Source organism: Calypte anna, chromosome 10, assembly GCF_003957555.1.
Source record: "Calypte anna isolate BGI_N300 chromosome 10, bCalAnn1_v1.p, whole genome shotgun sequence".
Classification (NCBI taxonomy): domain Eukaryota; kingdom Metazoa; phylum Chordata; class Aves; order Apodiformes; family Trochilidae; genus Calypte; species Calypte anna.
The window spans coordinates 3,430,928-3,457,553 of record NC_044256.1 but is presented as its reverse complement, the minus strand read 5'-3'; the positions used below and the strand labels follow the sequence as shown (position 1 = coordinate 3,457,553).

General features: G+C 55.4%; 2 protein-coding genes and 2 non-coding genes across 12 annotated transcripts in view; 2 read left to right on the top strand and 2 right to left on the bottom strand.

The window, feature by feature from the left end:
* Positions 1-5,093: 5,093 nt before the first annotated feature.
* On the top strand, positions 5,094-5,165 carry TRNAH-GUG. The gene has a single exon. It is a non-coding gene; the product is annotated as a tRNA-His (tRNA).
* A 712-nt stretch (positions 5,166-5,877) lies between these two features.
* TRNAH-GUG lies at positions 5,878-5,949 on the bottom strand. Its single transcript has one exon. It is a non-coding gene; the product is annotated as a tRNA-His (tRNA).
* A 919-nt stretch (positions 5,950-6,868) lies between these two features.
* LOC103529747 (sodium/nucleoside cotransporter 2) lies at positions 6,869-16,528 on the top strand. Of its 5 annotated transcripts, none has more exons than XM_030457192.1 (19): positions 6,869-7,012; positions 7,656-7,796; positions 8,359-8,488; positions 8,561-8,655; positions 9,058-9,149; positions 9,566-9,755; positions 10,108-10,249; positions 10,952-11,065; positions 11,434-11,511; positions 11,886-11,966; positions 12,306-12,386; positions 12,532-12,657; positions 13,511-13,641; positions 13,829-13,997; positions 14,153-14,350; positions 14,775-14,856; positions 15,340-15,438; positions 15,823-15,934; positions 16,028-16,528. In XM_030457192.1, the coding sequence occupies exons 3-19, from the start codon at positions 8,420-8,422 to the stop codon at positions 16,149-16,151; spliced, it is 1,983 nt and encodes a 660-aa protein (XP_030313052.1). In that variant the 5' UTR covers positions 6,869-7,012; positions 7,656-7,796; positions 8,359-8,419; the 3' UTR covers positions 16,152-16,528. The 5 variants fall into 5 exon arrangements, with proteins under 5 accessions (XP_030313052.1, XP_030313050.1, XP_008493445.1 ...); XM_030457190.1 differs by lacking the exon at positions 7,656-7,796 and adding an exon at positions 7,320-7,368; XM_008495223.2 differs by lacking the exon at positions 7,656-7,796.
* Positions 16,529-16,622: 94 nt separating this feature from the next.
* The window catches only part of ALPK3 (alpha kinase 3), a 33,865-nt gene continuing 23,861 nt past the window's right edge, over positions 16,623-26,626 (bottom strand). For all 5 annotated transcript variants that reach the window (XM_030457177.1, XM_030457178.1, XM_030457181.1 and 2 more), the window contains 9 exons: positions 22,405-24,250; positions 21,482-21,629; positions 20,084-20,211; positions 19,453-19,488; positions 19,058-19,332; positions 18,667-18,755; positions 18,200-18,417; positions 17,948-17,996; positions 16,623-17,778 (listed from right to left, as the gene is read on the bottom strand). In XM_030457177.1, coding sequence (XP_030313037.1) covers positions 17,457-17,778; positions 17,948-17,996; positions 18,200-18,417; positions 18,667-18,755; positions 19,058-19,332; positions 19,453-19,488; positions 20,084-20,211; positions 21,482-21,629; positions 22,405-24,250 — 3,111 coding nt within the window. In that variant the 3' untranslated portion in view covers positions 16,623-17,456. The remainder of the gene's footprint in view (positions 17,779-17,947; positions 17,997-18,199; positions 18,418-18,666; positions 18,756-19,057; positions 19,333-19,452; positions 19,489-20,083; positions 20,212-21,481; positions 21,630-22,404; positions 24,251-26,626) is intronic.

Here is a 26,626-nt window from a genome sequence, read left to right as displayed (position 1 = left end):
TGACACGGAGTGTGAGAAACGCCTCTTCCACGAAGAAATGCCAGGTATGGGTTTGAGAGAAATTTGCAAACAGCTGCTCTGTAAGCTCTTTGGTGTTAATTTTTCTCCCTGGTGTTAATTTCAGGGCTGAAGCCCTGGAGAGCAGAAGCTGTGCTCAGTGGGGACCGGCAGCTGAGCCACAAAAGCTCCTCTGCAGCTTCTTTTGGTCTGTCCCCAGTCAAACCCAGATCATGGCAGGGAAATCTCATGACAGATGCAGGCTTGGTGGCAACAGCTATACTGTATCATGCAAATCTCCTGGCCTCATCCAGTCCCCTGCTTTCATGCTCTGCCCAGGCAGGCTGATGCTGTCAGGCCTCCAGCTGCGGCACAAATTCAACCCCTTCATTCCTGCTCCTCCTGTCAGGAGGGCAGGGGGGAACATCTGCATTTGTAGGATATTAATTGCCCCTGTCAGGGGGCTTGGCCCCGCAAGGGTAGAGGGGTTTCCAAGTGGGATAAGATGTCTGAATTCCTCCTCTGAAGGAACAAAGGAAGCGGGACCGGATGGGAGAACAGGGATCTGAATTCTATAGCAAGTGGTAAAGTGGAATTGATTGGAGCTGCCTGCACTCATCGATCTGAGGCCGAGCAAACTAAGGAGCTGGAGCATTTGCAGCTCAATCAGAGCCATGTGCCTGTTGGAGGCCTGTGCCCTGAGGCTGGCAGGGCACCTGTGTGCCCCAGGAAAGTGTTAATGGAGGGTTTGATTAATCCAGCTGCAATGGACAGGCTCACTAAGCTGAGTCCTTCTCCAAACAGCCTCCCCCTGGCTTTACATTGCCTAGGGGGTGTGAACCGATCCTGACATCCCCTTTATATCTCTTAATAGGGCTATCACTAACCATCAGGAAGATGGGCACGGCAGGCAAGAGTAAAACAGGGGCCGTTTCCCACTCCCACCCCCGGCCCCAGGGAGAGGGGAAGGAGTGCTTTAGCCACCAGCCCAGCCCTGTGTCTCTGAAAAAGGTCAGGGAGGCAGAAAATGAAGGTGAATTCAGAGAGGAGAGTGCAAGCAGTGTCGAGGCGAGGGCTGCTGCCTGGCAGAGCCTGGCTGCCTGTTTTCTGCCCGCTCAGCATCACCAAGCAGGGGGTGAAGAGGTGGCTGTATGCAGACTGTAAATCCCTGCTCCGGGAGGAGGCTCTTGCTCACGGCACAGACAAAGGCAGAGCTGGGGCTGGCAGCTGGAGGCAGGGCACATGGAACGCTTGGCAGTGCCTCTGCAGGGTGGCTTATGCTCCCCCGGGGACACTTTTTCACCACCACCCCCAGCTTCAAGCTGGATGCTGGACCCACACGGAAAGGGCTCAAGAGGCTGCCCCAGGCTTTGTGCTCCCTGGAGGTCAGACAGGATAGCTCTGCTCCATGGATTTTGGGGACTATTTTCCTTAAGGTCTGAACATTAAAGCCAGGTGAGGGGATCCCGAAACATAACCAAGAAAAAACTCAGTCTGCTGCAGCCCACTTGTCTGCCCTAAATAGTGCTGGCAGGCTGGAAAATGTTCTTTGAAGAACCAGGACAACCTCAAGCACTGTTGTGGGCTCATAAAGCCTCTCAAGAGCATCACATCTGAACATCCCTGTCAAGAATTGCTTGTGTCCTTGTCCTTCAGTCTTTGCTGCACATCTCATGCACTAGAAGAGGACAGGGAGGTGGATGATGGGGACCAGAGCCATGTCAAGTTGCTTGCAGCTGTCTTCCAGCTCACATGTGCTGTTCTTCAGCCCTGAATCCCACCTAAACCTTCACCCCCCCAAGTTATCCCAGCCCTGGGGCCCTTTCCAGGCCTGCCCTTTCTCCAGCATCCTACACAGGCAGTGCTTGTGGGTCTGGGAATATGGGACATTGGGCTGGGGGGTAACTCAGTGGAGCTGCTCTGATTTCCTTAGAAAGGAAGGTGGGCAGCAGAGCAGATTGCAGGCTGAATTGATGGCCTCTGAACGTGCAGAGATGACACTTCTGGCCTACGTCAGCTGACAGTTTCCTGTTGCCAGTGAAACAGAGTGCCTGCTCAAAACGCTGGCATCCATCCCACCTGCCCTGCTCCTGGGGCTGTCTTAGGGATCTGAGACTGAAAGAGGAGGTGGTGGGGGGGACCTCTCTGCCTCCCTTCTTGAGACAAAAAAGGAGGCCAGGGGTTGCTTCAGCCAGGGAACAGCTGGAAAGGCAGCTTGGGGGGCAAAGAATCCAGGACAGCCATGCAGTGATGAATTGCTCTTGTACCTCTGCCAGCCAGAAGATTTATGTTTGTGCCACATAGTGGCAACGTCTGGGCCCGGCAGCTCCCAGTCTGGCTGCACCGGCGTTTCCACACCGCAGGCACCTTTAAAATCCCATCAAACACAACCCACAGGGTTGGAAGGCTTGGAGAAAAGCCACCCAGAAACAAAGCAGGGTGGGAAGACCAGAGGTGCCTTCCTGGAAGAGCCCAGAAAGCTGTGGTGGGACACGGCCACCACTGCCAGTGAGGGGTGGCAGAAGCCTCCTCTTTCCTACCCGCCCAGCCCCTGCCACTTATCTCCCTGTCTGCTCACCACCTCCGTGCTGACTTCCATGTTTGGCCAACTCCTCCCTAGCGCTGCAGAGTTTATCTCAGTCATGCCTGTTCCAGCAGTTGAGATCATTTTTATTCTGCTGCCTTCCCCCTTCCAGAAGCATCTGCAGAGCGTCCAGAGGACAAGTCCTCCTGCCTCCTCCCTGCCCACCACACGGTGCACAGCACGGGAACAGCACCCCTGAAAACGTGAACCCTGCAGCAGCCAAGGGCTGGGATCAAGACCATGGTGGACACCAACTTCAGAGATCCCCTCTGCCTGCCCAGACAAGTGCCCAAGGAGGAATCCCCTGATCATTGCTTGTGTTGCTCCAAGTTCTCTGTCCCTGCCAGGCATGGGCAGGACATCCTGCCTGAGGTTATCCCCATCTCCACACTATCCTACCCACACCCTTGGGTGCTTCCTCCCCACCATAGCTTTGCAGACCCAGTGCAGCAACTGTCCAGGGCCAAGCATGAGAACAGGCCAGCAAGGAGCTGGGCTTTTCCTTTTACTGGTGACACAGCCCAGCCCACCAGCTCAGCACAGAGGAAGGCACAAGAGGCCAGGCACAGGGCAGCAGAAGGACCTCTCTCCTCCACGAGTTTGTGCCTTGAGATTCAGAGGTTTTGGTGACCCTACCTTTACAGCTCAGCTGCTCCCTGTCCCGCAGATGTCTGTGTGGTCAGATCTCTCTCCACGGTGTAGCCATAGGTGTTAAATTCCCTGGATGTGAGAGGAGATACACAGATCTCCTACCAATAATCTTGCATCTGCTTTAGGTCTAGTAGGAGGACACAGATGGTGACAGAGTTGGCCACAGATGAGCAAAAGCAGTGTCCCTGCAGTCAGGAGGCACAGACAGAGATCCTCAAAGGGTAGAGCAGGGAGGGAGAAGTGTGGTGCTGGGGCAGGAAGGCAGAACCAAAAGCCATGCAGACACCGAGGTCATTTAGTGGTACCACCAAAAACCATCCCCTCCACATCTCCTGGTCAGTCAGGTGTTTGATGTCATTGAGAGCATCCCACCACTGCTGAAGGAACAGTACATACATCAACACCCAGTGCAAGTCAGCAGTGAAGGAGCTGAGGGAAGGACAAGGTAGACATAGAAAAAGTAAGGACACAAAAGGTGGTTCAGTGTTCCTCCATCACTCTGGGTTCTTTTGGGTTGGACAGGAGCAAGATGAGGAGGTCAGCATGGCAGGAGGAAGTCCTTCACGGCATAATCAAGATGCACAGGGCCTTCCTCTGGTTTGTTCCCAAGCCTCAGGAACTGTCTTTCAGATTGACGATTCACCAGCTGCAGCGGATACACAGGGACAGACAGAGGTGGTGCAGGGAGATACCCCCAGGAAGCACAAGTAGCAGGGCTGCAGGAGAGCTCTGCCTCTTCCCGTACCCTCTCAGGGGCAGGCAAAGGCACAGGGGGATGTGTGTGTGTCTGATGCTGAGCTCGTCCAGAGGCTCTGTGAGCAGCTCTCCCCTGTGAATCATCCAGGCCAGACAGCTGCCTTGAAGTGCCATGGCTGCTCTAAAAATATTTTACACAAAGATACCCTTTTGATCCCAGGTGTCTGGAATTCTTTGTGTATCTGTGAAAATAAAAGAGCCTTTACTAGTTGGAGCCCTGTGAGAACCAGCAACAGTGGTCATTAACTGTTAATGTGTGTTTCAGCAGGAAGAAAGAGGGAGGGCAGTGCAGAGGGGTACTTGCCACTGGTTTGGGCCGCAAATGTTAGAAACATAGAATCATCATGGTGGGAGAGGACCTTCAAGATCAACAAGTCCAACGATCAGTCCTACACCACCTTAATCACTAAATCATCTCCCATGTCTTCCTCTCTGGCTTCCTTCCCAGTACTTCCTTCCCAGTACTCTGGTGTGTACAGTCAGTAAAGAAAAATCTAATTCCCTGAGAAACACCCAGGGGAGGGAGGGGGGGCATTACAGCAGGGAGTGAGAGTTGGGCGAGGGACAGGGTCGGGGTCACAGTCTGGATCTGGGCCAAGGCCAGAGAAAAAGGGACAGGGCCAGGAGAGGGATAAGGGGGGGGGGGTTAATCCCTGGGAGGCTTAACCTGGGGGTTTAACACTTTAAAAGCCGGGGGGGAGGCGTTAGGGTTAGGATCGGGGTTAGATTCGGAGCTGGACTGAGGGAAGGAGGGGAGACGGGTTGGAATGGAGAGGAGGAGCAGTGGCCCGGTCCGGCCTAGGGCCCACCTGAGACTCAGGAGCCGCGCTCAGGGGCAGCCAAGCCCGAGGAGGGAGCGAGGCGAGTCCCGAACGGAACACGACCCGGCCCGGTTCCCCCGGGGCAACACACAGACACAGACACAGACACAGACACAGGTACACAGAAGCACACACAGACACACACAGAGAGGCACACACAGGCGCACACACACGAACAGCCGGACTCGCGTCACCATGGAAACACCAGGCGAGGCGCGGCCCCGCCCCTGCTCGCAAGCCTAAGCCCGCCGCGCCGCCGCGCCTGCACAGAGCCCCGGTAGCGCGCCGTGATCGTATAGTGGTTAGTACTCTGCGTTGTGGCCGCAGCAACCTCGGTTCGAATCCGAGTCACGGCATCGCCCCCGCGGTGGCACGGCACACGGGCTCGCTACTTTTTGGGGATTTTATTTTTTGAATTTCATTAATCTTCGGGTTTAGTTTTTTTTTTCCACGTCGCACGGGTAATTTCACGGTTGTTTGGTTTGATTTTGTTATGTTTTGTTCTTTTCCCGGCGCCTGGCGGAGGGCGGGGCTGCCAGACGAACTGTGTGTGCTCTGTCCTGGGACTCTCCTGAAAGAGGGGAGAAGCTACACTGAAGCAAACTAAAATACGCTAACACAGTATCATAGACTGCTTGGGATTGGAAGGAACCTTAGAGACCACCTAGTTCTCATCTTCCTGCCTTGGGCAGGGACACCTCCCACCAGACCAGGTTGCTCCAAGCCCCATCCCACCTGGCCTGCAGCAATTCCAGGGATGGGGCAGCCACAGCTTCTCTGGGCAACCTGGGCCAGGGGCTCAGCACCCTCACGGCAAAGAATTTCTTCCTAATGTCTCATCCAGATCTCCCCTCTTCCAGTCTGAAACCGTTACATAAAATAAATCAAAAAAACTCAAAGTAAAATAAAGTGAAAAAAGAAAAGAGAAAAGAGAAAACGGGGGGTGGGGTGTGGGGGCAATAAAAAGACAAAACGAAAAAAGAAAAAAAGCCCGTGGGGTTGGGATGAAGGGGAAAAAATAACCCCCCAAAAGTTGCGAGCCCGTGTGCCGTGCCACCGCGGGGGCGATGCCGTGACTCGGATTCGAACCGAGGTTGCTGCGGCCACAACGCAGAGTACTAACCACTATACGATCACGGCGCGCTACCGGGGCTCTGTGCGGGCGGGGCGGCGCGGCAGGGTTAGGCTTACGAGCAGGGGCGGTGACGGGGATGGGATTTTTGCGGGCGAGGGCGGGAGGGTTTTCGGTCGCAGAATCACAGATCCGTGTCCTAAAATTCCTGACTGATTTGGGTTGGAAGGGACTTTCAAGATCATCTAATCCCAAGCCCCTTAAATGAGCAGAGTCATCTTCTGCCACGTCCCACCGGGTTTTCCACGAGTATCTCACCAGTGGGGCAGTGGGGACCCTTCACACGTGGGCACAGTGCACAGAGCACCTCCAGGGTTTTGTCCCTCACCAGCTGTGCTCTGAGCTGTGCCAGCAGATACCAGCCACCCTCACACTAAACTCACCCCAATTCTGGGGACAGGACTGGGCATAACCCACGGGCTGAAGGTGCTTCTGGTGTGCTCTTCACGGCCACGGTCGTGACCTGGCACAGGGAGCACTGGCACGTAGCCACTGTGTGGCACATGGGTGCTTCCTGGTGACACTTATCAGTGATCTCTGAACTGTATCCTCCTGGTCCTCACCGTGTGACTGCTAATGGCACCCACATCGGCCTTGTAGCCACATCACTTCACCGTTCCCTGTGCCATCAGAAGCGGGGAGATACCAGCTGGACGCTGGAAAGTGAGGATGTGAAAAAGTGGTTTACAAGCCAGGCTGGCTTGCATCAGTGCTGCTGGCCACAGCCCTGGCCAAGGAACCAGGTGACATGGCTTCCCATAACTGCAGCTTTGCCCTGGCTCCTTTTTTCTGGGAAGCATTTCCCGGGTGGGGTGAAGGTTGGATTTTTACCTCTGATATCATGCCTTAGGGCTTGCTTTGCCTTGGGTGTGAAAGTATCCCGGGGCAACCTCCTTTGGGTGGCGTGGTTCTTGGCATAGCCACCCTCCCAGGCCTCCCCGTGGGCACCAGGGCGTGAGCCCCGGGAGGAGCTGGGGCAGCCCTGGCCCCGCAGCGTCCAGCCCAGCTCTTTGGACCGAGCTGTTAATCGGTAACCGAGGACGGGAGCGGTGCAGCCGGCAGGGCTGGAGGGTGAGCGCGGGGACATGGGGACACAGACACGGCGTGGGGCACGGGGGTGCGAGGGCACGGGGCAGGAGGACACGGGGGTGGAAGGTCATGGGGGGGGAGGGCGTGGGGCATGAAGTCATGGGGGAGGTGGGACACAGGGGCACCACGGGGAGGGCAGAAGGACTCGCGGGCACTCTGTGCGGGGAGGCAGTGGGGGGGTCCATGGGGAATGGGGGGTGGGGCATGGGCATGACTTGGAGACACGGGGAAGAGTGGCATAGAGGGGGGACATCAACTGCTGCCCTACTGCCTGATCACCTGGCCCCAGCCCCCTGAGAGGAGAGGAGAGCAGCCAATGAAGCTTCACCAAAACAAAGGTAGGTGAACCATGTGGGGGTGACGCTGAGGGGGAGCATAGAGGTGGCATCAGGTCCTGGAGTGCAGTGAGCCTGGGAGGGATGGGGAGAGCTGGGAACGCTGGGGTGGGGTGTCCTGGAAGGGTCTCTGAGTCCTGGAGGGGAATGACAGGTGCTGGAGGCTCTGAAGGGGGCCTGGGGTCCTACTGTGGCTCTGGGTCCTGCTCTGTCCTGAGGAGCTGAAAGCCTAGAGAGGCTCTTGGGGTGGTGCAGCTGATGACCCTGCTATCTCCACCTACTCCGTGCAGACCTCTACAACTCTCCTCCGAAGCCAGGACTCCCTCTGTCCTCACACAGCAGGGATCCTACAGTTGATTGTTACCTTCTCTGTGACTTCTCTGCTCTTCCCTCATCCTTTGCCAAGTAGAGGAACCAGGGGGGCTGGCCAGGTAGGATGCTCCACAGATGGTTCTGCCTTGGCATAACACTGTCTTTGCTTGGACTAGTTTTCCCAGTATGATCTTCCTTTAGGACCAGTCCTCATGCAAACTACCACTTATTCCTACCCATCACTCCTGTACTGTGCTAGTTATCAACATGAAGGACCTTCTCCATCTTTTGTGGTTGCACGAAGAGCTCTCAATGAGGGGTGCAGCCAGATTTAATTCTTGAAAAAGCCCTACTTGCACAAGGGGCTCACAGGGAGGATGGTGGCCACTGCCACCAGCTTGGAGGAGGAGTAATCAGCTCCCCCCACTGCATCTAATCCTCTTCTGTGATTCACTGGAAGCAGAGAAGAGGAAAGACCTTCCCAGAGTTACAGGAGAAAAAGGAAGTGAGCCCACCAGCCCTGCAGCTTGAGGACTCCATGGGATGGTCCCTGGATGTGCTGGTGCAGGAACTGCTCTGAATCTCTACTACAGAGGGCCTTGCCCTCTTGGAGTCCCAGCATTGGAAATGGGAGTTGGACATTTGCCCTTCCCAGAACTGATCCTTTCTCTCTCTCCCTAGCCAGCACTGGTCCCTTGCAGTGCTGTTTCTCTACTGCATTGAAGCTGTGGCATTTCTAGAGATGGAAGAAAACCAAATCACCATGGACAGCCTCGAGAAGGGTGCAGATAACCCAGCTTTCACCTCCCTGGTCAGTCCCACCTCCCCCACCCGTCAGGGTACAGGAGCTGCTCAAGGTGCTCCAGCAAATGACGTTTTCCAGGGGGAGGAGAATCTCTATGAGGATTGTGATGGTCCACGTGTCGAGAGCAAAGAGGGGAGAAGAGAAGGGAAAGGGAGATTCTCCTCCTACTGCCGGTAAGGTAACCCCTGAAATTAATTTCCTGTGGTGGGAGCAACCCTTGGGCCAGCGACTCTCCTGGAGACACACTTGGGAGCAGAGCAGGGTTGTGTTGATCATGGAGGGGGGGACAGTGCCTGATGGCTCCACCTGGTTTTCTAGGGTGGCAGTAATAGGGCTCTGTCCCCTTAGCAGCCACCCAGAGCAAGCCTCTACTCATGGTGCCTGGAGTGCTGGAGTGTGAGGTCAGGTGTCCCCTGCTCCTCCTGGGAGCACACAGCAGAGCTGCTGGAGGCCACAGCACACCTGCTGCACCATGCTGCTGCTGCAGGCACCCTCTGGGAGGCTTGAGTTGGACTGACCTTCAGGATCCATCTTCTGTGCCTCTCATGTGTCTGGCATGTGACTCTCTTTCCCAGGAAGGCCCTGCAGCCAGTATCCAAGGCAAAGCACTTCTGCAAGACTCATGCCAAAGTGTTGAGAAGGGTTGTCCTGGGACTCCTTGGAGTAGGTGAGGACTTCCTGGCACTGAGACTCCATCTCCACATCCCTTTGGCTGGCTGTGCTCCCAGCCTCCAAGCACTGGGCACAGCCACCCGCATGGAGATTGTATCTGCTCACACCAGTCCCACTGCTTGCCCCCTCCCCACCTACCTGCACCTCACTGTCCTCCTCCCCTTTCTTCACCTACCCAAAGGGTTTGTTCTGCCTCTTTTGTTTGCTCCATGTGCTCTCAGACAGATGAGGTGCTGTCAACAGAAAGCCTGACTTGGGGGTTGGTGGTGGCTGGATCCTCCTTGAATAGATGGGAACCTCAAGGGTGTCCAGGGGAGGAGATCTGGAGCAAATGAACCTTCACTGTTGGCCCCAGTTATTGTTAGGAATCAGTAATCCTCATGTTTCTGACCCCCGATGTGCCTTCTCCAGCCTACCTGTGCTACTTTATTGTGGCCTGTTGGCTCAACTTCCAGCGAGCGCTTGCCTTGGTTGTCATGACTGCGGTGGTTGTCTTCTTCATCTGCTGGAGCCTCTTCAAGAAGCACTGTGGGGCAAAAGTGTTGCTGCTCCTCAGCCCCATTGGGAACCGTTTCCAAAAGTCCTGGCCATGGCTGAAATGGTGAGTGAGGAAAAGTCAAGGCCAGATCCCCCTCAGTGCCAGGTTCCCCTCTCCCTGCCAGCCCTGCCAGCATGACTAACAGACCGTGCATCTCCTAGTGCCCTTCAGCCACCTCATGAATGATGAGGCATAGCCCAGCCTGAGGACTGCATAAAAACCATGGCAGAAACATCTTGCTGCTCTATCTCAGCAGCATGAGAGCTGTTCACAGCCCTCATTTGTGTCCAAGCCCCAGGTTTCTTCAGATGCAAGAACCTTAAGGCAACATCTCCTATGCAATTAGGTCCTGCCCACTGTGGGCTGCTCCCCATGGGGACATCCCCTCCTTGACAGTCTGGGATTTCCTTTGCAGGCTGCTGTGGGTGGCCCTGCTGGGAGGCCTGATCACATGGCTGGCTTTGGACACCTTCAAAAACCCAGAGCAGCTCATCTCATTGGGTGGCTTCTGCTTTTTGGTGCTGTTCCTGTTCGCCTGCTCCAAGCACCATGGCGCAGTATGTACTTCTGTGGTCCCCTCACAAGAAATGGCCACCCAGCTCTGGGGAACACTGGCATCCCTCAATGGCCCATGGCTGGAGCTCCCTATAGGAAGCAGAAGCCCAGCAGGATTCCTGGGCAGAGCTAGACAGGAAGATGGAGCTCCAGAGACACCTCACTGCTCTCCTTCCCACTACTTAACCTGGGGATCCCCCATGGTGCCTCCATCCTGTCTTCACCATGTTCCTCATAGTGGGTCAGACCCAGAGACCCAGCACCAGGCTCATGCCTGAGCTTCAGGGACCTGGGACTGGAGGGTGAACCTGAGCTTCAGGTGCCCTGGGTGACCAGGACAGAAGTGATTGAAGTCCCAGTGGCTTCACTGTTTTGGGCAATCCCTCCATCCACCTCGTCCTAAGGGTTTATGAGCAGAAAGCTTTGATCTAGCAGGGCTGTGCTAACAGTCAAAGCAGTCAAAAGGTCTCTGTGCTCATCTCCTCCTGGGCAAGCCTGGCAGGTTTTGTTCTGTCAGCCAGTTCTGGAGTCTTACCAACTCATCTTCTTCCTCTGTCACCAACCTATGTTTGTGGGTTACTGTGACACTTTCTTCAGCAGCATCCCCATGATCCTCACAGTGTAGTGGTGTTGAAGAGGCAGGAAGCCAGAGAGGGATGTCTGTGGGCTTTGCTAACATCTCCCATTCTGCTCTTGGTTCCAAGGTGTCCTGGAGAGCTGTTTTCTGGGGCCTTGGCCTGGAGTTCTTACTTGGACTCTTCATCCTCCGAACAGCCCCCGGTGTCCAAGCTTTCCAGTGGATGGGTGACCAGATCCAGGTACCACCTCTGCTCCACCCAACCTCCAGTGCAGTACCCCCTGGGGTTGGCATGAAGAGCAGAAGGTGGCTTGGGGTGGAGAAGCTGCAGGGACTGTGTGCTCACCAACATTTTTGTGTGGGACTGAAGAAAAGCCACCTCCTCCCTGGCTTTCTGCAGCAGCCCAGAGCCTTTGGTGCAGTCTCCCTTGCAGGCTGGAGCTGTGGCTTGGAGATAGCCCACCAGGGTTGCCAGCTTGGGTTTCCAAGGGTCATTCTCTGGTGGGGTGGTGAGCTATGGGGCTGCAGATCCCTGCTAGGTTGAAGTGAAATGTCAGGGGAAGAGCTAATGAACATCTTTGTCCTACTATGCAATTTCTCCACTTTCAGTGCTTCTTGGGCTACACCACAGCTGGCTCCAGCTTTGTCTTTGGGAACAAGCTCATCGAAGAAGTCTTTGCCTTTCAGGTCTGCTTGGGGAATGGGGTGTGGGGAGGGAGAGCCAGAACCTGGCTTTCTTCTGGTCCAAGTTGCCTTGCTGGGTCATGGAGAGCACAGAGTTAAACACAGCCACATCTGCATAGCAGAACTCAACCAGCTCAAGGATGGGTCTCCCTCCCATCCAGTTTTGTATGCACCCACGGACCTCCACTGGGGATTTGCATTGGTTCCTGTGCCTCCTGCCAGCCTGGCCCAGTGTTGTGGGACCCCAACAGCATTGGCTGGCTGTGCATACACCACTCCATGCCCAGACCATGGGATACAGGGTCTTGGTCCCTAAGTGTACTGAGAGGTGTTGCTCAGCTCTCCTTTAACCCTGTGCCCTGGTGCCTTGCCCACAGACTCTGCCCATCATTGTTTTCTTCAGTTGTGTGATGTCCATCCTCTACTACCTCGGTGTCATGCAGTGGCTCATCGTCAAGGTAGGGCTGCACACCAGGCTCTGGGATGGTGGTGGGAAGGAGAAGAACTTGGTGGGTTCTCAGGCTACAGTAACCAGCTAAGGGATATCCCAGGAAAATTGGAATGTGGTGCTAATTTGGGGAGATTTGTCCTGATTAAAAGAACAGATGCAAAATCCTTCTTTTCTTGTACATCCTCCTGAGAAAGCCAAGCCCTAGAGTTGATGCTGCTACCTGGTCTGTGAGCACTTCCCAAGATTACCCCTGTGCAGCCTGAGGGCCAAAGCAGACCCTGCTTCACGGGATGGGGGCCAGGGTGCCAGGAGCCTTTGTGACCATGGTGGCCTTGTCTTTCACCAGATCTCCTGGGTGCTTCAGGTCTCAATGGGCACCACTCCCACCGAGACCCTGAGTGTGGCAGGGAACATTTTTGTGGGACAGGTAAGGTCCTGGACCAGAGATCCAGTTCCTCAGCCCTTGCAACTGAGTCTGCCCTGGAGGAAGGGTCTTCTCCCTTCTCAGTGGCAGGAAACCTGCAGCCATGCGTGGCCCTGTCTCAAGGCCCATGGGGTTTTTTCTCTCACAGACTGAAGCCCCGTTGCTCATCCGCCCATACCTTGCAGACATGACCTTTTCAGAAATCCATGCTGTGATGACCGGTGGCTTTGCCACCATCGCAGGCAGCGTGATGGGTGCCTACATATCCTTTGGGGTGAGTGCATCAGCAGATGAACACCACATGGTCCCTGCCACAGGAATGAAGGTCTACCTTCACCTCTCTGGTCCACCCCACAGGCACCCCAGTCACCAGGAACAATTTTTTTTCCTTATATCTAACAGGATTTTCCCCACTCATTGCTCCTCACCCTTTCCCTGGGCACTTCTGAGCAATGTGTTCCCTCTGTCCTCCTTTTAAGTAGTGGGGGACAGCACCCACAACCCCACCCCAGCTCTTTAATCCCAGCCAAACAGGTCCTGCTACTCCCAGGCAGTCCTTTGGCCTGACCCCTCAGGGGATGCCCTCTCCATCAGTGTCCCAGCCCTGGACACAGTGCTCAGGCAACAGCCTCATCAGAGATCCGGAATGGGGATAATAAACCTTACCCTCGACCTGCTGGCTGGGTTCATGACATTTAAACATTAATTAGTCTCCTTACATGAGGAGCCAAGGGTGAAAGGTCAGAGAAATGAGACATTGCCACTGGGCAGGCAGGGGAGGGGTGGGACTGGGAGTCTGGCTCCCTCTCAGCAGGAAGAGGTTGGCAATGTCCCACCATCTATTTTGCCCTGGTACTGATAACAAGGAACAAGGAAAGGACAAGAACGAAGATGAGGTCTAACAGCAGGAGAGATCCAAGACAAAGATGGTTTCAGGTCTGCTAACACCTCCACCCAGACCCTATACACCGTGGCCAGCTGAGAGGAGGCAAACAGAGATATTTTCCCACTTGGAGCAAAGGAAGAGGCCTGAAATTGCTCCAAGTGTCACTGGCTAATGCCACCCAGATGCTGGGACAGACTGGGGTGTCACAGAGGTGCCTGAGCTCAGGGTCTGGGTGTTGCAGATAGATGCTGCATCACTGATCGCAGCCTCCGTGATGGCCGCTCCCTGCGCCCTTGCCATGTCCAAGCTCGTCTATCCCGAAGTGGAAGAGTCCAAGTTCAAGGGCAAAGGAAACATTGACCTCTCCAGCAGGTGAGTGTGAGGAGGGGGATGGTGGCACGGGGCTCACACGCTTCCTGCCAGTGCAGGGAAGCCCTGGGGGCAAATGAGGGGCGTAAGTGGACATTGAGCATGGCCTGAGGTTGGGAGAGCCCGTGGTGTGCAGACATCTGCAGAGCTGACCTTGCACGTGAGCTGGTAGGGATGTTTTTCCACATAGGGAAGAGAAGAACATCCTGGAAGCTGCAAGCAATGGGGCTGCTGCCTCTGTGGTGCTTGTGGCCAACATTGCAGCCAACCTCATTGCCTTCTTGGCAGTGCTGGAGTTCATCAACGCAGCCTTGCGCTGGTTCGGGGAGATGGTGGACATTGAGGGGCTCTCCTTCCAGGTACACCCATGGTCTGGGCTGCCAGATCCCACATCCTCACCCCTCCCCACCTTTTCCCACTCCCAAGGCCCTTCCTTGATGGGTGTTTGGCAAACACTGGCAGCAGATGTCCCAACCAGGGGGCTATGCAAATGGTCAGTTACTCCTTTTCCCAGATGATCTGCTCCTACGTCCTCATGCCTGTGGCATTTCTTATGGGGGCCAGCTGGGAAGACTCACCACTGGTGGCCGAGCTCTTGGGGATCAAGATCTTCCTGAACGAGTTTGTGGCATACCAGCAGCTGGCCACATACAAGAAGAACCGTCTGTCAGGCCTGGAAGAGTGGAATGGGAGCCAGAAGCAGTGGATATCTGTGAGGGACACCTGCGTGAGGCCTGGACAGGCAGAGGGGTGACGGGCAGGCAGCAGGATCACTGGGGTGGGAGGGAGGGAGGGAGGACATCTGTGGCCAGCTAGACTTGGATTTCCACTCATTGCTGGGCACAGGCTCTTGCTGAAGGAATCAGCGAAGCCCTGCCCCATTTGTCCAGCTCCTTGGTGGGGCAGATCTTGGTGCTACAGGGCTCCTGTGCCCCTAGTGCAGCTTCTCTCAGAGGCAGGCTGCCCATCACCTGCATCCTTGCTCCAAAAAATAGCTGAAGGAGAAAGCATTGGCGTGGGGGACTTACCTCCATCATGTCTGGCTGGGCTGGGAGCTACAACACGATGCTCAGCTCTGGGTGCTCAGGCACCACTTCTGGGCTGAGGTGGCCCTCCCCTCCTGCTTTGTTCTCCAGGAGCGTGCTGAGAGCATCACCACCTTTGCACTCTGTGGATTCGCCAACCTCAGCTCCATTGGGATCATGTTGGGAGGCCTGAGTGAGTGTGACCCATGTCCTCCGTGCCTGGGCACAGCACAGGGGGACCCTGGATCCCCAGGGGCAAGGGCTCAGCCAGGGCAGGAGGAACTGTCTGTCCTCAACCCTTGATGTTCAGCCTCAGCCAGCACACAGATAAGAAACAGGATTTGCCTGAGCTGCTAGGGAGGATTTTACACTGCACCCAAGGGCTGGAGTACATGCGTGTCCCACAGGCCCAGGTGCCACCTGGCCACGGAGCAAGGAGCAGAGACTCCAGTGCTGAGCAATGAGGGCTCTGATTAATCCCCCAAGGGTGCAGGGTGGGCACAGGGCTCTAGCAGCACTCAGGATGGGCAGACATGCTGGAGGGGACCACCCTGTACCTCAGGCACTAAGGGCTGGGCTGGCAGAGCCATCTGGGGACCCAGGACATGTCCTGGGCCTGTCTCCCACCTGGTATGTTGTTGGAGCAAGGATCTGATCTCTTGTTTTGCCCCCACAGCCTCCATGGTCCCGCAGCGCAAGAGTGACTTGGCCTCCGTCGTGCTGCGAGCCCTGCTCACTGGGTTCTGTGTCTCCATGCTCAATGCATGCCTGGCAGGTAAGTCCTGCCCGCTGCCAGCGGGGCCAGGAAGAGCCAAGGAGGGACAGGCAAAGGGCTGAAGTCCCCTACAAATGCAGGTGCAGGGATGGGGATGGCTGGGCTGTCCTCCCCATGGTCCCCAAACACTCTGCTCTTCCCCCATGGCTTTGCCAGCTGCTGCCCAAACCCAATAACTCTGCTGGGGCTCCTCAGGGCCCTGTGAGGGGCTCTGTGAGGGGCTCTCTGGGGTCACTGCTGCAGCCATCTGGGAGGGTTGAGGTGGGATGGCATACGGGACCTGCAAGGAGGGGGCCAGGTACAGGATTTGCAAGCAAGCAGAGTGTATGGGATTCATATGCATGGCCTCTCAGGAGCCCCAGTCAGGAGACCTTGTCCCCCTAGGTCTCCTTCATGTGCCAATGGAGGTGGGTGACTGTGTGACCATCCTCAGCTCCACCAACTTCAGCTCCACCAGCTATGCCATGTACACGTGCTGCAAAGAGCTCTTTGCCAGGTGGGTGTGAAAAGCCCCACAGCTGAACGGTCCTGCCTAGGGACCCAAGTGGTGGGGCAGCAGCTTCTCCTGACTGCACTGCTCTCCTTGCAGCTCCGTGCTGGAGAACGGGACGCTCTCCTTCACGGGAGCCTGGGAGGGCCTGGCGGAGAGTGTGCTGTACCTGACACAGTGCTGCAGGCACTACAACCACGCATCCTGCACAGGGACAACCTAGAAACGTGCAGGCAGATGCCTGCTCCAGGGGCAAGGGCCTGGGAGCACCAGGGGCTGCAAAGCCTGGCCCCACAGATAGAAAGAAAACCCCAGCAGAGCCCTGAGTGTTTGGTCTTCTCTGCTCCAGCAGTGAGGGACAGCCATGAGCCACCTCACAACCAGCACTAGGTGCTGTCCCCATGGACACAAGAGAACGTCTCCCAAATAAATCATGGAAATCCCCAGGTGCTGTCCCTCAGCTCCACTCTTGTCCCATACAGCACAAGGTGTTCTCCTCAGGCTGCACCCACAGTTCTCCTCCCTGTCACAAGAACAGCCTCTGCTGGGTGCCAGCTTTGGGGTCTGGCCCAGCAAACCCCATCCCTGTGGGGTGTGGAGGGGATAAAGCCATCACTTGAAGATGTTTCCTTCCACCCAAACACAGCCACCCACTCTTGGGTGGCTCTTCTCTGCAGGGACCACAGCGTGGGGGAGCAGGCCAGTCCTTCTCGCTTTATTGCACTCGAGAGCACCCACCTGCTGAGGCGGCCACCTTATGTACAGCATTATTTTACAGCCACCCAACAACAACGTGCCTGGACCCCTGAGCACTCCCAGCCCTGTCCCCTCCCTCCTTCTGCACCAAGCCAGTTTCAGACACCACGGGGTGGGGTGGCATCGGTGCCGTCATGGAGCTGCTGGTACTGGTGCCAGGGGCCTGGCCTGCACCCCAGAGGTCCACACAAGAGCAGCAGCAGCAGGGGCCCTGAAGCTCACTGCTAAACCCCTCTGCAGAAAAATTTGTTTAAATCACAGTGTGCTAGGGCAAACAAGACCATTGGGGTTCAGAGCCTTGACATGGAGTGCTGGTAGTGAGACCACAAAGAGGGATGTGAAGTGCTGGGAGCCAGGAGGGCAACTCAGACTCAGGGGAGCTGGGTGGGGGAAATGGCACCCAGAAAGCCAGAGGGAGCAGGTCTGGTGGCCCCTGCCTCAAGGAAGGCAAATGGAGAGAGTCCAGAGAGGAAAGTGAGCCCAGAAATGGAGCAGCACGTGGCCCCGTGGGCTCCACCACCACCAGCAGCTCCCCTCAGGAGGCACTGGCAGGGACACCCGCGCTGCCCCCCCGCCCACAGTCCCCCAGGGGGTGCTCAGCTGCTGACACTCGCACACACCACACAACGCAAGCGCTGTGGGACAGGCTGGAGCCAAAAGGAGGAGCAGTGGCCACTGCCAGGGTCTCCCCTGCCCAGACTGGTCACCTGCTGTCTCTGGGCTGGCCTGGCTGGGGTCCAGAGCTGAGGGGTCCAAGCCGCGGTGGCTCTGGCTACTGCGGGCGGCCAGCCCTGCCGCGCTCTCCTGGCCTGGCTTTGGAGGCTGCCAGGGTCTCTCCTGATTCTGCAGCTCTCCGGGAGCTCCTGGGGCTCACAGCAGTCTTGCGAGTACCCTGGGGACTTGCCAGCCCCTTCTTCTGGAGCTGGGGGCTGGACTGTGCAGATTTCCTACCCACGGAAGGGCTCTTGGAACCCTTAGGCTTGACTGGCTCCAGCGTCTTCAGGCCCAGGATGCTGCAGTAATGGTTGCACTGGTGAGCAGATGCAAACTGCTCCAGCAGGGAGGGTGAGCAGCTTTCCTTCAGTCCCTGGTACCTGCCAACACAGCCATCCTCAGCCCCTGCCCTGCACCAGGAGGCATCCCAGGGAGCAGGGAGCCGAGGATGGAGCCCAGCCATGCTCACCACCATGGCCCTTTGCCACATAAGAGGCAGAGCTCGGAACAGCTGGGGCCACCCAGTGACAGCAGCTCAGGGTCACTCACCCTTTCAGGTTGGTGGCAATCCTCACATTGGTTATCTTCCAGCCCACTCCTGCAATGAAAGGGAGGACAACCAGTCTCTGCCCAGGGAAGGACAGGCACCAGCACCAAGGGCAGGTCACCACCCTGGGAACTGGGCTGGTGGCATGTGGTGAAAGAGCCAGGAGAAGGTCAAGGCTGGGGCTTTTCCTCCTCCTTTCCCAGGCCAGAGGGTGGTGAGGGGTCCCAGGAGGAGGAGAGGGGAGATGCCTTTACCTTCCATGTCAGTCACAAGGATGTTTCCGTTTGTCCACTGGTAGACCCAATGCTGGAATGTGCAGCATTTGAGCACAATCTCTGAGGTGCCCCGTGCCATCAAGCTGCCATCTCTCTCAGTGACACAGTATTGCTGGCAGGGCCCACCTAGGTCCTCCTCCATTGTGGCATAAGGGATGTTGTTGGCTGGTCGGTAAATCAGGTACAGAGGAATTATCCTACATGGGAGGACACACAGGGTCAGCTCCAGCTTGGTGAGCTCCCCCCACACACCAAGGGGAGATTCATGCTGCTGTCTGCAACCTTGGCTTTTGCCTTCCCCTCCCAGTACCCCTTCCCCGTGAGGGTGGGAGAAGGGCATGCTGCCCACTGGGATGTCCCCAGCACCCACGAGGCACCCTGCCAGCATTGCCCTGGGGTGCTCTGCTGGGATGTGAAGCCAGGAGAGCAGCAGCACAGTTACTTACTCAGGCACAGCTCCAAAATCGTGGACAGCTCGTGCCTCAGCAGCAAAGATCTTGCAGTACTCACGGCTGGAGTTCTGGATTTTACATTCCTGAAGATGCAAAGGGAAGAGTCAGGACCTTGCACCACCTCCCTGGGGTGCCCTGCCTGGCCACTAACAACCCTCATCCTGTCCTGGTGGTCAAAGAACAAGTGATGGGAAAGCTCTGAGCAGCTCTGTGTTCCTGAGAGAGAGAAGCTGAAGGCAAGGACAACCAGGACACTGCCAGAACACGTCTCAGTCCCTCCAGAGCATGCAAAAAGTGGGAGGAAACAAACTGGGGACTGAGCTGGGGACCACGGCACAGAGAAACAGGGAAGGTGCGGGGCAGCGTGCCCCACAAGGATGCCCACCTGGATGGTGATATCGTAGTTCTTCTCGATGAGGCTGTTCTCATTCTTGGTCCCAAAGGCAATGAAGTTGTGCACTTTGATGATGCAGGTGCGGCCAGACTCAAAGAGGGGCTCCAGGCCGTAGATGGCTCTGGCTCGGCAGGCTTTGCGCAGGAACCCAGCACCCACCTCCACCTCCTCGCTGACCACGCGCCCAAAGAGCTTGTCCCCCCAGTAACCTGCGTCAGCCAAGCCCTTGGCAAACACCATGGGCGTCATCTCGATCTCCTCTCCAACTGGCAGAGGAAAGAGCTGGTGAGGAGGGACAAGGTGGACATGTCCTGCCCCCCCCAGAGCTGCCTGCTGCCTGCACAGCCAGGGGCAGCACTCACCACTCAGCAGCACACGGCCCTTACCTTCCATCTCTTCCCGCAAGATAAATCCTGACAGCACTAGAGGAGACAGAAAGCAAAGAGGTGAGGAGAAGAGAAGGCTCTGGGGAAACCTTAGAGCACCTTCTAGTGCTTGAAGGGGCTACAGGAAAGCTGAGGAGGGACTTTGGACAAGGGGTTGGGGTGACAGAACAAGGGCTAACAGCTTCAAATTGCAAGACGGGAGATTGAGATGAGACATTAGGAAGAAATTATCTGCTGTGAGGGTGCTGAGCCCCTGGCCCAGGTTGCCCAGAGAAGAAGTGGCTGCCCCATCCCTGGAATTGCTACAGGCCAGGTGGGATGGGGCTTGGAGCAACCTGGTCTGGTGGAAGGTGGTGGGGTGGGACTGGGCGAGCTTTAAGGCCTCTTCCAACCCAAACCAGTTTATGATTCTATGATAAGTGTCCTGCCAGGACCCCACCATGCCCCTGCACTTCCACCCCAAGGAACAGCAAGGAGGATGGTGGGACTTGCCCATTAATTAGCAGATGGATGCAGCAGCACCCCGCAGAGGGGTTGTGACGGGAAGTGTAAGGCTCTGCAAATTTGCCACACCACCCTACGGCACACCCAGGCAGCTGGGAGAGCTGCCGGGCTGCTGAGGTCTCCTCACCTTCTGGGCTGAGCAGAAAATCCGTGGAGTCCGTGCCATGCTCATTGCTGATCACACACCGGTAGACCCCACAGTCCTTCTGGGACACCTGCACAACAGCCAAGGCTGCCTGGCCCTCATCACCAGCACTGGAAGAAACCAGAGTGTGTCCTCAGCACCGTGGGACATGGGGGGGCATACAGGACCCCCAAAAAAGGTGCTGCAGGTGGGCATGGTGCTGCCGTGGAGGGCTGGAATACGACTACAAAAAAAGCCAGCCCAAGGGCATCCCAGCTGCTCCACTGGCACCCCAATGGCATCAGGGGTCCTGCCCTGCAGGTTGGGCTTACAGAGATACTTGAAAAAGAGCCCTGAAAAAATCTGTCAGAGACTGTGCTACAGACTGACCAAGGTACTTGCCTCTGAGTGTGTCTGGGTCAGGGTTAGAGGGCCTAGGATTAGAGACCCACATCAGGGTGGGGTTGCTGGGAGCCAAACAGCCACAGAGGCGTCCAGCATCCTTGCCAGCTGTTCAGGAGTAAAAGCAGACACCACTCCCCAGCCTGCAGCCTGCCCCTCTCCAAAGGACTGGCACAGCCTCATGGGCAGGCTCCTGGTCTTCTGCAGCCTGCAGCACCAAGCTTTGGGCTGGCAGTTCCTCCAGCCAAGGTGGCAACACACCAGACACAGACAAAGAACCAAAGGCCTGTGGCTGCCCTGTATGGCCAGCAGGAACCAGCAAAGGGGATGGCAAGCTGCAGAGGGATGAGGAGGGAGCCTCATCTTGAGACCTGCTGGCTGAGCAGGTTCTGCTCTGGTCAGCTAGAGGCAATGGCCACTCTTGATCCACCTGCCCCAGCTCAAATGTCTGCTACAGGAGAAGGTTTCTGCCCCAGAAAGCACCTCTTTCTGCCCAGTCATGATGAAGGGAGCTCCAGGGATGCTCAGAGGCATCAAGAAAATACTATCCTATGTGGATGATGTTCCCACACAAGCCTGAGAACAAGTTGCTCTCCATAATGCACCCAAAGAAGCCTCCAGGATCACAGCTGCCACCCTCCCACGTTATCACTTTGGAGTCCCGCTTTTGCAGCCCACACCCAGCTCTCAGAACTCTGAGATGGGCACAGCACCTTCCCTGCCCTCCCTCAGGTTTGGGCTCAGCGCCTCCCTCCCTGTCCCAGGCTATGCTACTCAGAGCATCAGCCCTCAAGCCAGGCTGCTATCAAAAGGCTAAATTTGACAGCAATTCCCAATCTGGGCGACCATCGCCCCCTCCCCAGGCACAGAGAAAATAAAGTCCACAACGCACCGTGCCAGGCAATGAGCTTCCCTCATCTCCCTTCACTCCAGGAAATGGACGGAGCTGGATTTAACACATGAACCAAGGACTACAACGAAGTGGAGCTGGTAGGTTACCTCCTTTGGGCTTCTGCAACAGGGATCTCGTCCTTGTACCACGTCAACTTCGAATCACTCAAAATATTGAAGAACTGGCACCAAAGTTTCAGGTTTTCTGAGGCGTCAGAAAATTGTTCTGCTCTGATCTTCCGAACCACCTGTGGAGCTGAGGACAGGGTGCAGAGAGATGGATGGTGAGACACACAGTACTGCTCTTTAGGACGTTGGTGTCGGGTCTCACACGTATGTCAGTACAGCCTGGAATAACACTGTCTTCCCCACAAAGGCCTCAGAGCTCTCCCTGGATAAATATGTTGGGATACAAGTGTACAAAAAACTCATGCAGCAGGGCAGCACTGCAATACTGAGTGGGGCTGGGGCAGAGGCATGCACCAGAGGAAAGCACCATGCAATGCTGGAGTATGTATTTATCTACTGAGGCTGGAGTTTATTGAGTTTACTTTTGCAAGACTATTGCTGTGAGGTTACCACCTGATTCCAACCAAGAACTTCAACACCAGGATTACACCTGTCCCGATTCCATGCCATGAAAAATCAAATTAGCATTGACAGTGGAGGTGGAAAAGGAGCATGCACCCTGTTGGTGCCCGGTGGAGTCCTGACCAGCACCAGACATGGTGAGGACCAGGATGTGCAGATCAGGGACCACCAGAGGGTTCCCTTTTGGCCATGGAAGTGCAGGCTGGGGAGGTCGACAGCCTCAGTGTTGCTGCCTCTTGCACTCCTCTGCCTTCCCTACACTAGGAAGAAGTCCTGGGACAGACTTTTGTCATTCACGTGGCCAAAGGGCAATGCTGAAAACCTTGCAAAATGCACAGAACTCTGGTGGCCCCAGCTGACTGTCATCAACCCAGGTGGCCAGGCTCTCCCTTTGGAGGCAATAAGGAAACACACTTCCTGGGAGCGACCTCTTCCCCTACCTTTGAACGGATTACTCGCTTTCTTGGACTCTGCTGGCTGTGCTTCTGGCTTAGCATCTTCAGGGACCTTGTGGTCACCACCACTGTCACCCGTGGGCTCCTCATAGAGCTTAGGAACCTCCAGAGTGGCCATCTTCTTCGTGAGGGCTGGCAAGCGTGGCTCCACCGGAGGGGATGGAGCGGGTGACTGCAGCATGGCCATGTTCTTCCTGGACTGCCGTGGGGAGACAGTCGGACTTCTCGTGTACCCTGGGCTCTCCGGGGTGGCCTCCTCTTCCTCCCCTGCCTGCTTGGCTTTTGGCAGGTATATTTTGCGCCGGGCCCCAGAAGCAAGCTCCTCTGGCGTGGCACATGGTAGCACTGCCAGAGGGTCACTGGGACTCTCTTTTTCAGGGCCTGCTGGAGGCAAATGAGAAATACCATGAGGAGGTTGCCCCACTCCTGCTGCTGGCACACTGCCCACCACGATGGAGGGCACGGAGAGCTGGGATGACCCCTCTGCCTCAGGAGCCAGCCGGCTCCGTCTCTTAGGTGGCACAGGCTTGCAATCCAGCATCTCCTTGCTGGTAACAAATTCCTCATTAATCATGCCCGTGATCCGCCGGGATGTCCTGGGGGTGAGAGGCAAGTTCTCTGCTGTCTGGAAGAGCTGATTGTTTTGTACCTTTTCCAAAACTCTCCTGGAGGTGCGGGGGCTCAGGCCTGCTATGCCTATTTCTGGGAGCATGACCTCCTCTGCACCGAGCTGCTCCTTGTCCCTGGGGTCAGCATCTTCATCCATGGCATCCTTACTGCTATCTGACATTTTTAAAAGCAGCAACAGATAGTTCTTCAAGGATGAAACAAGGTTTTTGTGCTGCATCTTCTCCTCCAAAGATATCTCCTGAGGCATCTCAGGGCCAGGCAGGATCAGTGGTACTTGTGGCTGAACCTCAGCACCTCCTTCAAAAGTGCCTGAAGGTGCTGCTGGTTCATGACGTGGAGCTGTGGCTGTTTGCTCTCGCCCTTCCTTCCCCTGAGATCCCATTGGCACTGGTTTGCCACTCCTCTCCCCTGATGTGCTGTCTGGAAACTTCTTTTGTGGAGCAGACCCACCTGCCCATTTGATTTCTGTTTCTCTGCTCGCAGGAAGCAGCACCTGGGCTCCAGACGGGACCTCTCCTGCTGTGGCCTCCATCACTGGGGCACCGTGAGCTGCAAGCGCTGCCTCTGGAGCCATCACTGACCCCGCTGCAGGACCAGGACCCAGATCTGCCTTGGCAATTTGGACTGAAGCAGGAGCTGGCACCACAGTCTCCTGATGTCCGAAGGGTGTTGTTCCTCCTGCCTCCCTGTGTGCAGCCCCAGGAGATGGAGCTGCTGAACTCCCTCCTGCCTGCACACTGGAACGGTTCCTGGGCAGCTCTGCTCCTGCCTCTTTGTTCTTCCCATCCTTGACTGCCGTCTGATGCCTGATTGGCTTGAGATGACCATTTTCTCCAGGTTCTGGAGGACTTGATTTCTTTAGCAATGGTTCTTTCTCACCTTGCCTTTTGTCATCTTGATTTAATAGTCCTTGTTGGGTCTTTCTGCCCTCGAGACCATGGGAATGTCCTGCTGGTTTCGTAGAAGGAGGGTGCTCCTTGCTGGACTGCATATGGTCTGGAGAAGGTGCTGGTGGCTTTGGTGGCTCCTGAGGCCTCAGCCGAGGATTTATCCTTTTCCCCATTCCCCCACTCTCCTGGCAGACAGGTGTCTCTTTCCTGATCTCCTCTAACTTACTGGCTTGCTGACTAGTCTCTATGGTTGGACCAGACACTGGATGTTTTAGGTCACTAGCAGACTGTCCCACTGCTGCTGCTGCAACCTAGTTAAAAAAAGAAAATACAAAATTAGCATAATTTTGCTGCCTGGATTTGCTCATTGGTGCTTGTGGTCCACCTGTACCTTATGACATGTCCCAAGTTGTGCTCGAATTGTTAAGTGTTAGCCTGGTAACACTGATACTCACTCCTCCAGGGCCTCCTGGCTTCACCATCATCCCATGGCAGTGAGTCCCACAGCCCCCTGTCACCCTGCACAAAACACTTAGGTTTTTTCTTTTAATCACCTCCATCTCTTCTGCCTTTAAACTCATGAAGAGGCAGGAGATCAGCCCCTCTGAAACCCTCGATGGCTTTTAACTCCATCTCCTCTGGCAGGGCCCCTTCCCAAGAAGCACAACCTTTCTGTTTGTACCACCCATTGCCAAAACCTTGTATCATTTCCCTGCTCCTATTCAAGCCTCAGTGCTCCCCTCTATGCTCCATCTGCCACCTCCACTCAGATGGGCTGATCAGCTTGTCACACGTTATCAGGGTGAGGCCACCCAAATGATTTAATAGTGAAACCCTACCCCGTGATGTTATCTACACTACTCAACAGTCCTGTTTCTTTGACATTTGGGAAGCTCAAATGTTTCCGACTGCAGCTGCACACCAGCAGGCTTTTCAGCAAGCTGTGATGGCTGAGCTGTATCCCCAGGAGATCTGGAGAAAGCCTCCAGCCAAGGGGCACTACCTATTTTTGTAGAAGGCTCAGGGGAGGTGGTGATGCTATGTGCCTGGCTGATGCTCCACTGGCAACATCAGGACACTCACCAGGGAACAGGGCGTGCACACAACAGGTTCTCCTCTCCCAGGTAAGAAGTGGTAGGACATCTGGAGACATGGTGCTGAGGGACCTGGGTTAGTGGTGGCCTTGGCAGTGATGGGTTAACAGTTGGACTGGATGACCTTAAAGATCTCTTCCCAATGAAATGATTTGGTGGCTATGATTTTAAGAGACAAATGGGCTTCATGAAGTGAAACCCCACTGTGTTTTACCACAGTGCTTGTATCACAGGTCCTCCGTGGTATGGAAAATATTGGGATGGCCACAGCCCAACAGCAGGGCCAGCCCTGGTCCCTCTGCTCAAGGGAATAAGCAGCACCATGCCCAGGGGGGCTGGAGGTGGACCAGGGCTGGTGGTTCCCAGAGGTGCCTCTATACAATGGTGCTGGTCAATGGGGACATCACTGTGGCTGAAGAGCACTTAAAACACATTTGCTTAGCACTGGTGCACAAACTAAAGCTTATTGAGAAAAACTTCCCAGGAGCTTTTCAGAAAAGCGTCTGTCCTTAGGCAATCATAAAACACATTAGCTACAGGCATCTAAAGGAAATATAATAAAAGCATCAGTTTCAAAGGTAAGCAAGACCATCATGCAAATCCAGCTTCTTCTCTGCTCTCGTGCTTGAGGATGTTCAGAGACTGGTTGTGGTCTGGCATTTTGCAAGCTTCTCTGCTATGGATAAATCCAGCTCAAAAGAGAAGCCTTGAGCATGAGGCCCAGCTGGGTCCCAGGGCCAGGAAAACACTCATGCTACAACTCTGTCTTGTTTAAGGGAAAGATTAAAAAAGAAAAAGACAGGCATCTTGTGTCCTGGGGTGTGAAAATAACCTCACACACATTCAGAGTCATCTTTGAAGGGCTTTAAAATGGCTTACTTGGTCACAGAAAAGCTGAGCATTTCCCTCAGCATCACCAACCATCTGAAGCATTCAAATTCATATCTAAAGCATTCCCTTTTGTCTCCTCAGAGACACACCAGCTGACAAGTTAAGGGTTTCCCCCTGTGAGTGAGCCTTTGAAGAGCAAAATACCTTGAGGCATGTCAAAGGCACAGCGCTGACAGCCCAAGCCTGGCTGCTGCATATCAACACCTTCCCCCCTTCTGGAGAGAAGGGGGCATAGAAAAGCAGCAGAGAGGGAGAAAACTGATTGCTTTGCCATGGGCTCACACCTGCACCAATAATTTCTGCAGCAATATTTGGTGCTGGTGGGTGAGGCTAAAGATGGGTTCAGGCTGATGCACTGTGGCAAGGTCAGCACCCAGATGCTTCCCATCTTACCAGTGAATGGTGCTCCTGCCTATGACTAAAGAAACCTAGAAAGGCAAGAAAAGGATTTTTTTTTTTAACTGGAGCACTCAGCAGTCCCACTTTCTGTATCGTGGATGTTTCCACATCCTAAAGGATTTGCATTCCGTGAGGTGGCTGCACCTAGAGGATGCCTCCTCTGACAGACTTGATTGGTATCAAAAGGGTGAACCTACCACAGCTCAAACCCCAGATCCTGATGGCACCCGCAAATTGGACTCAGACAACCTCTTACCACAGAAGAGAAAAGTAAAAATAAAACCCTGAAACCTCTGGTACCTT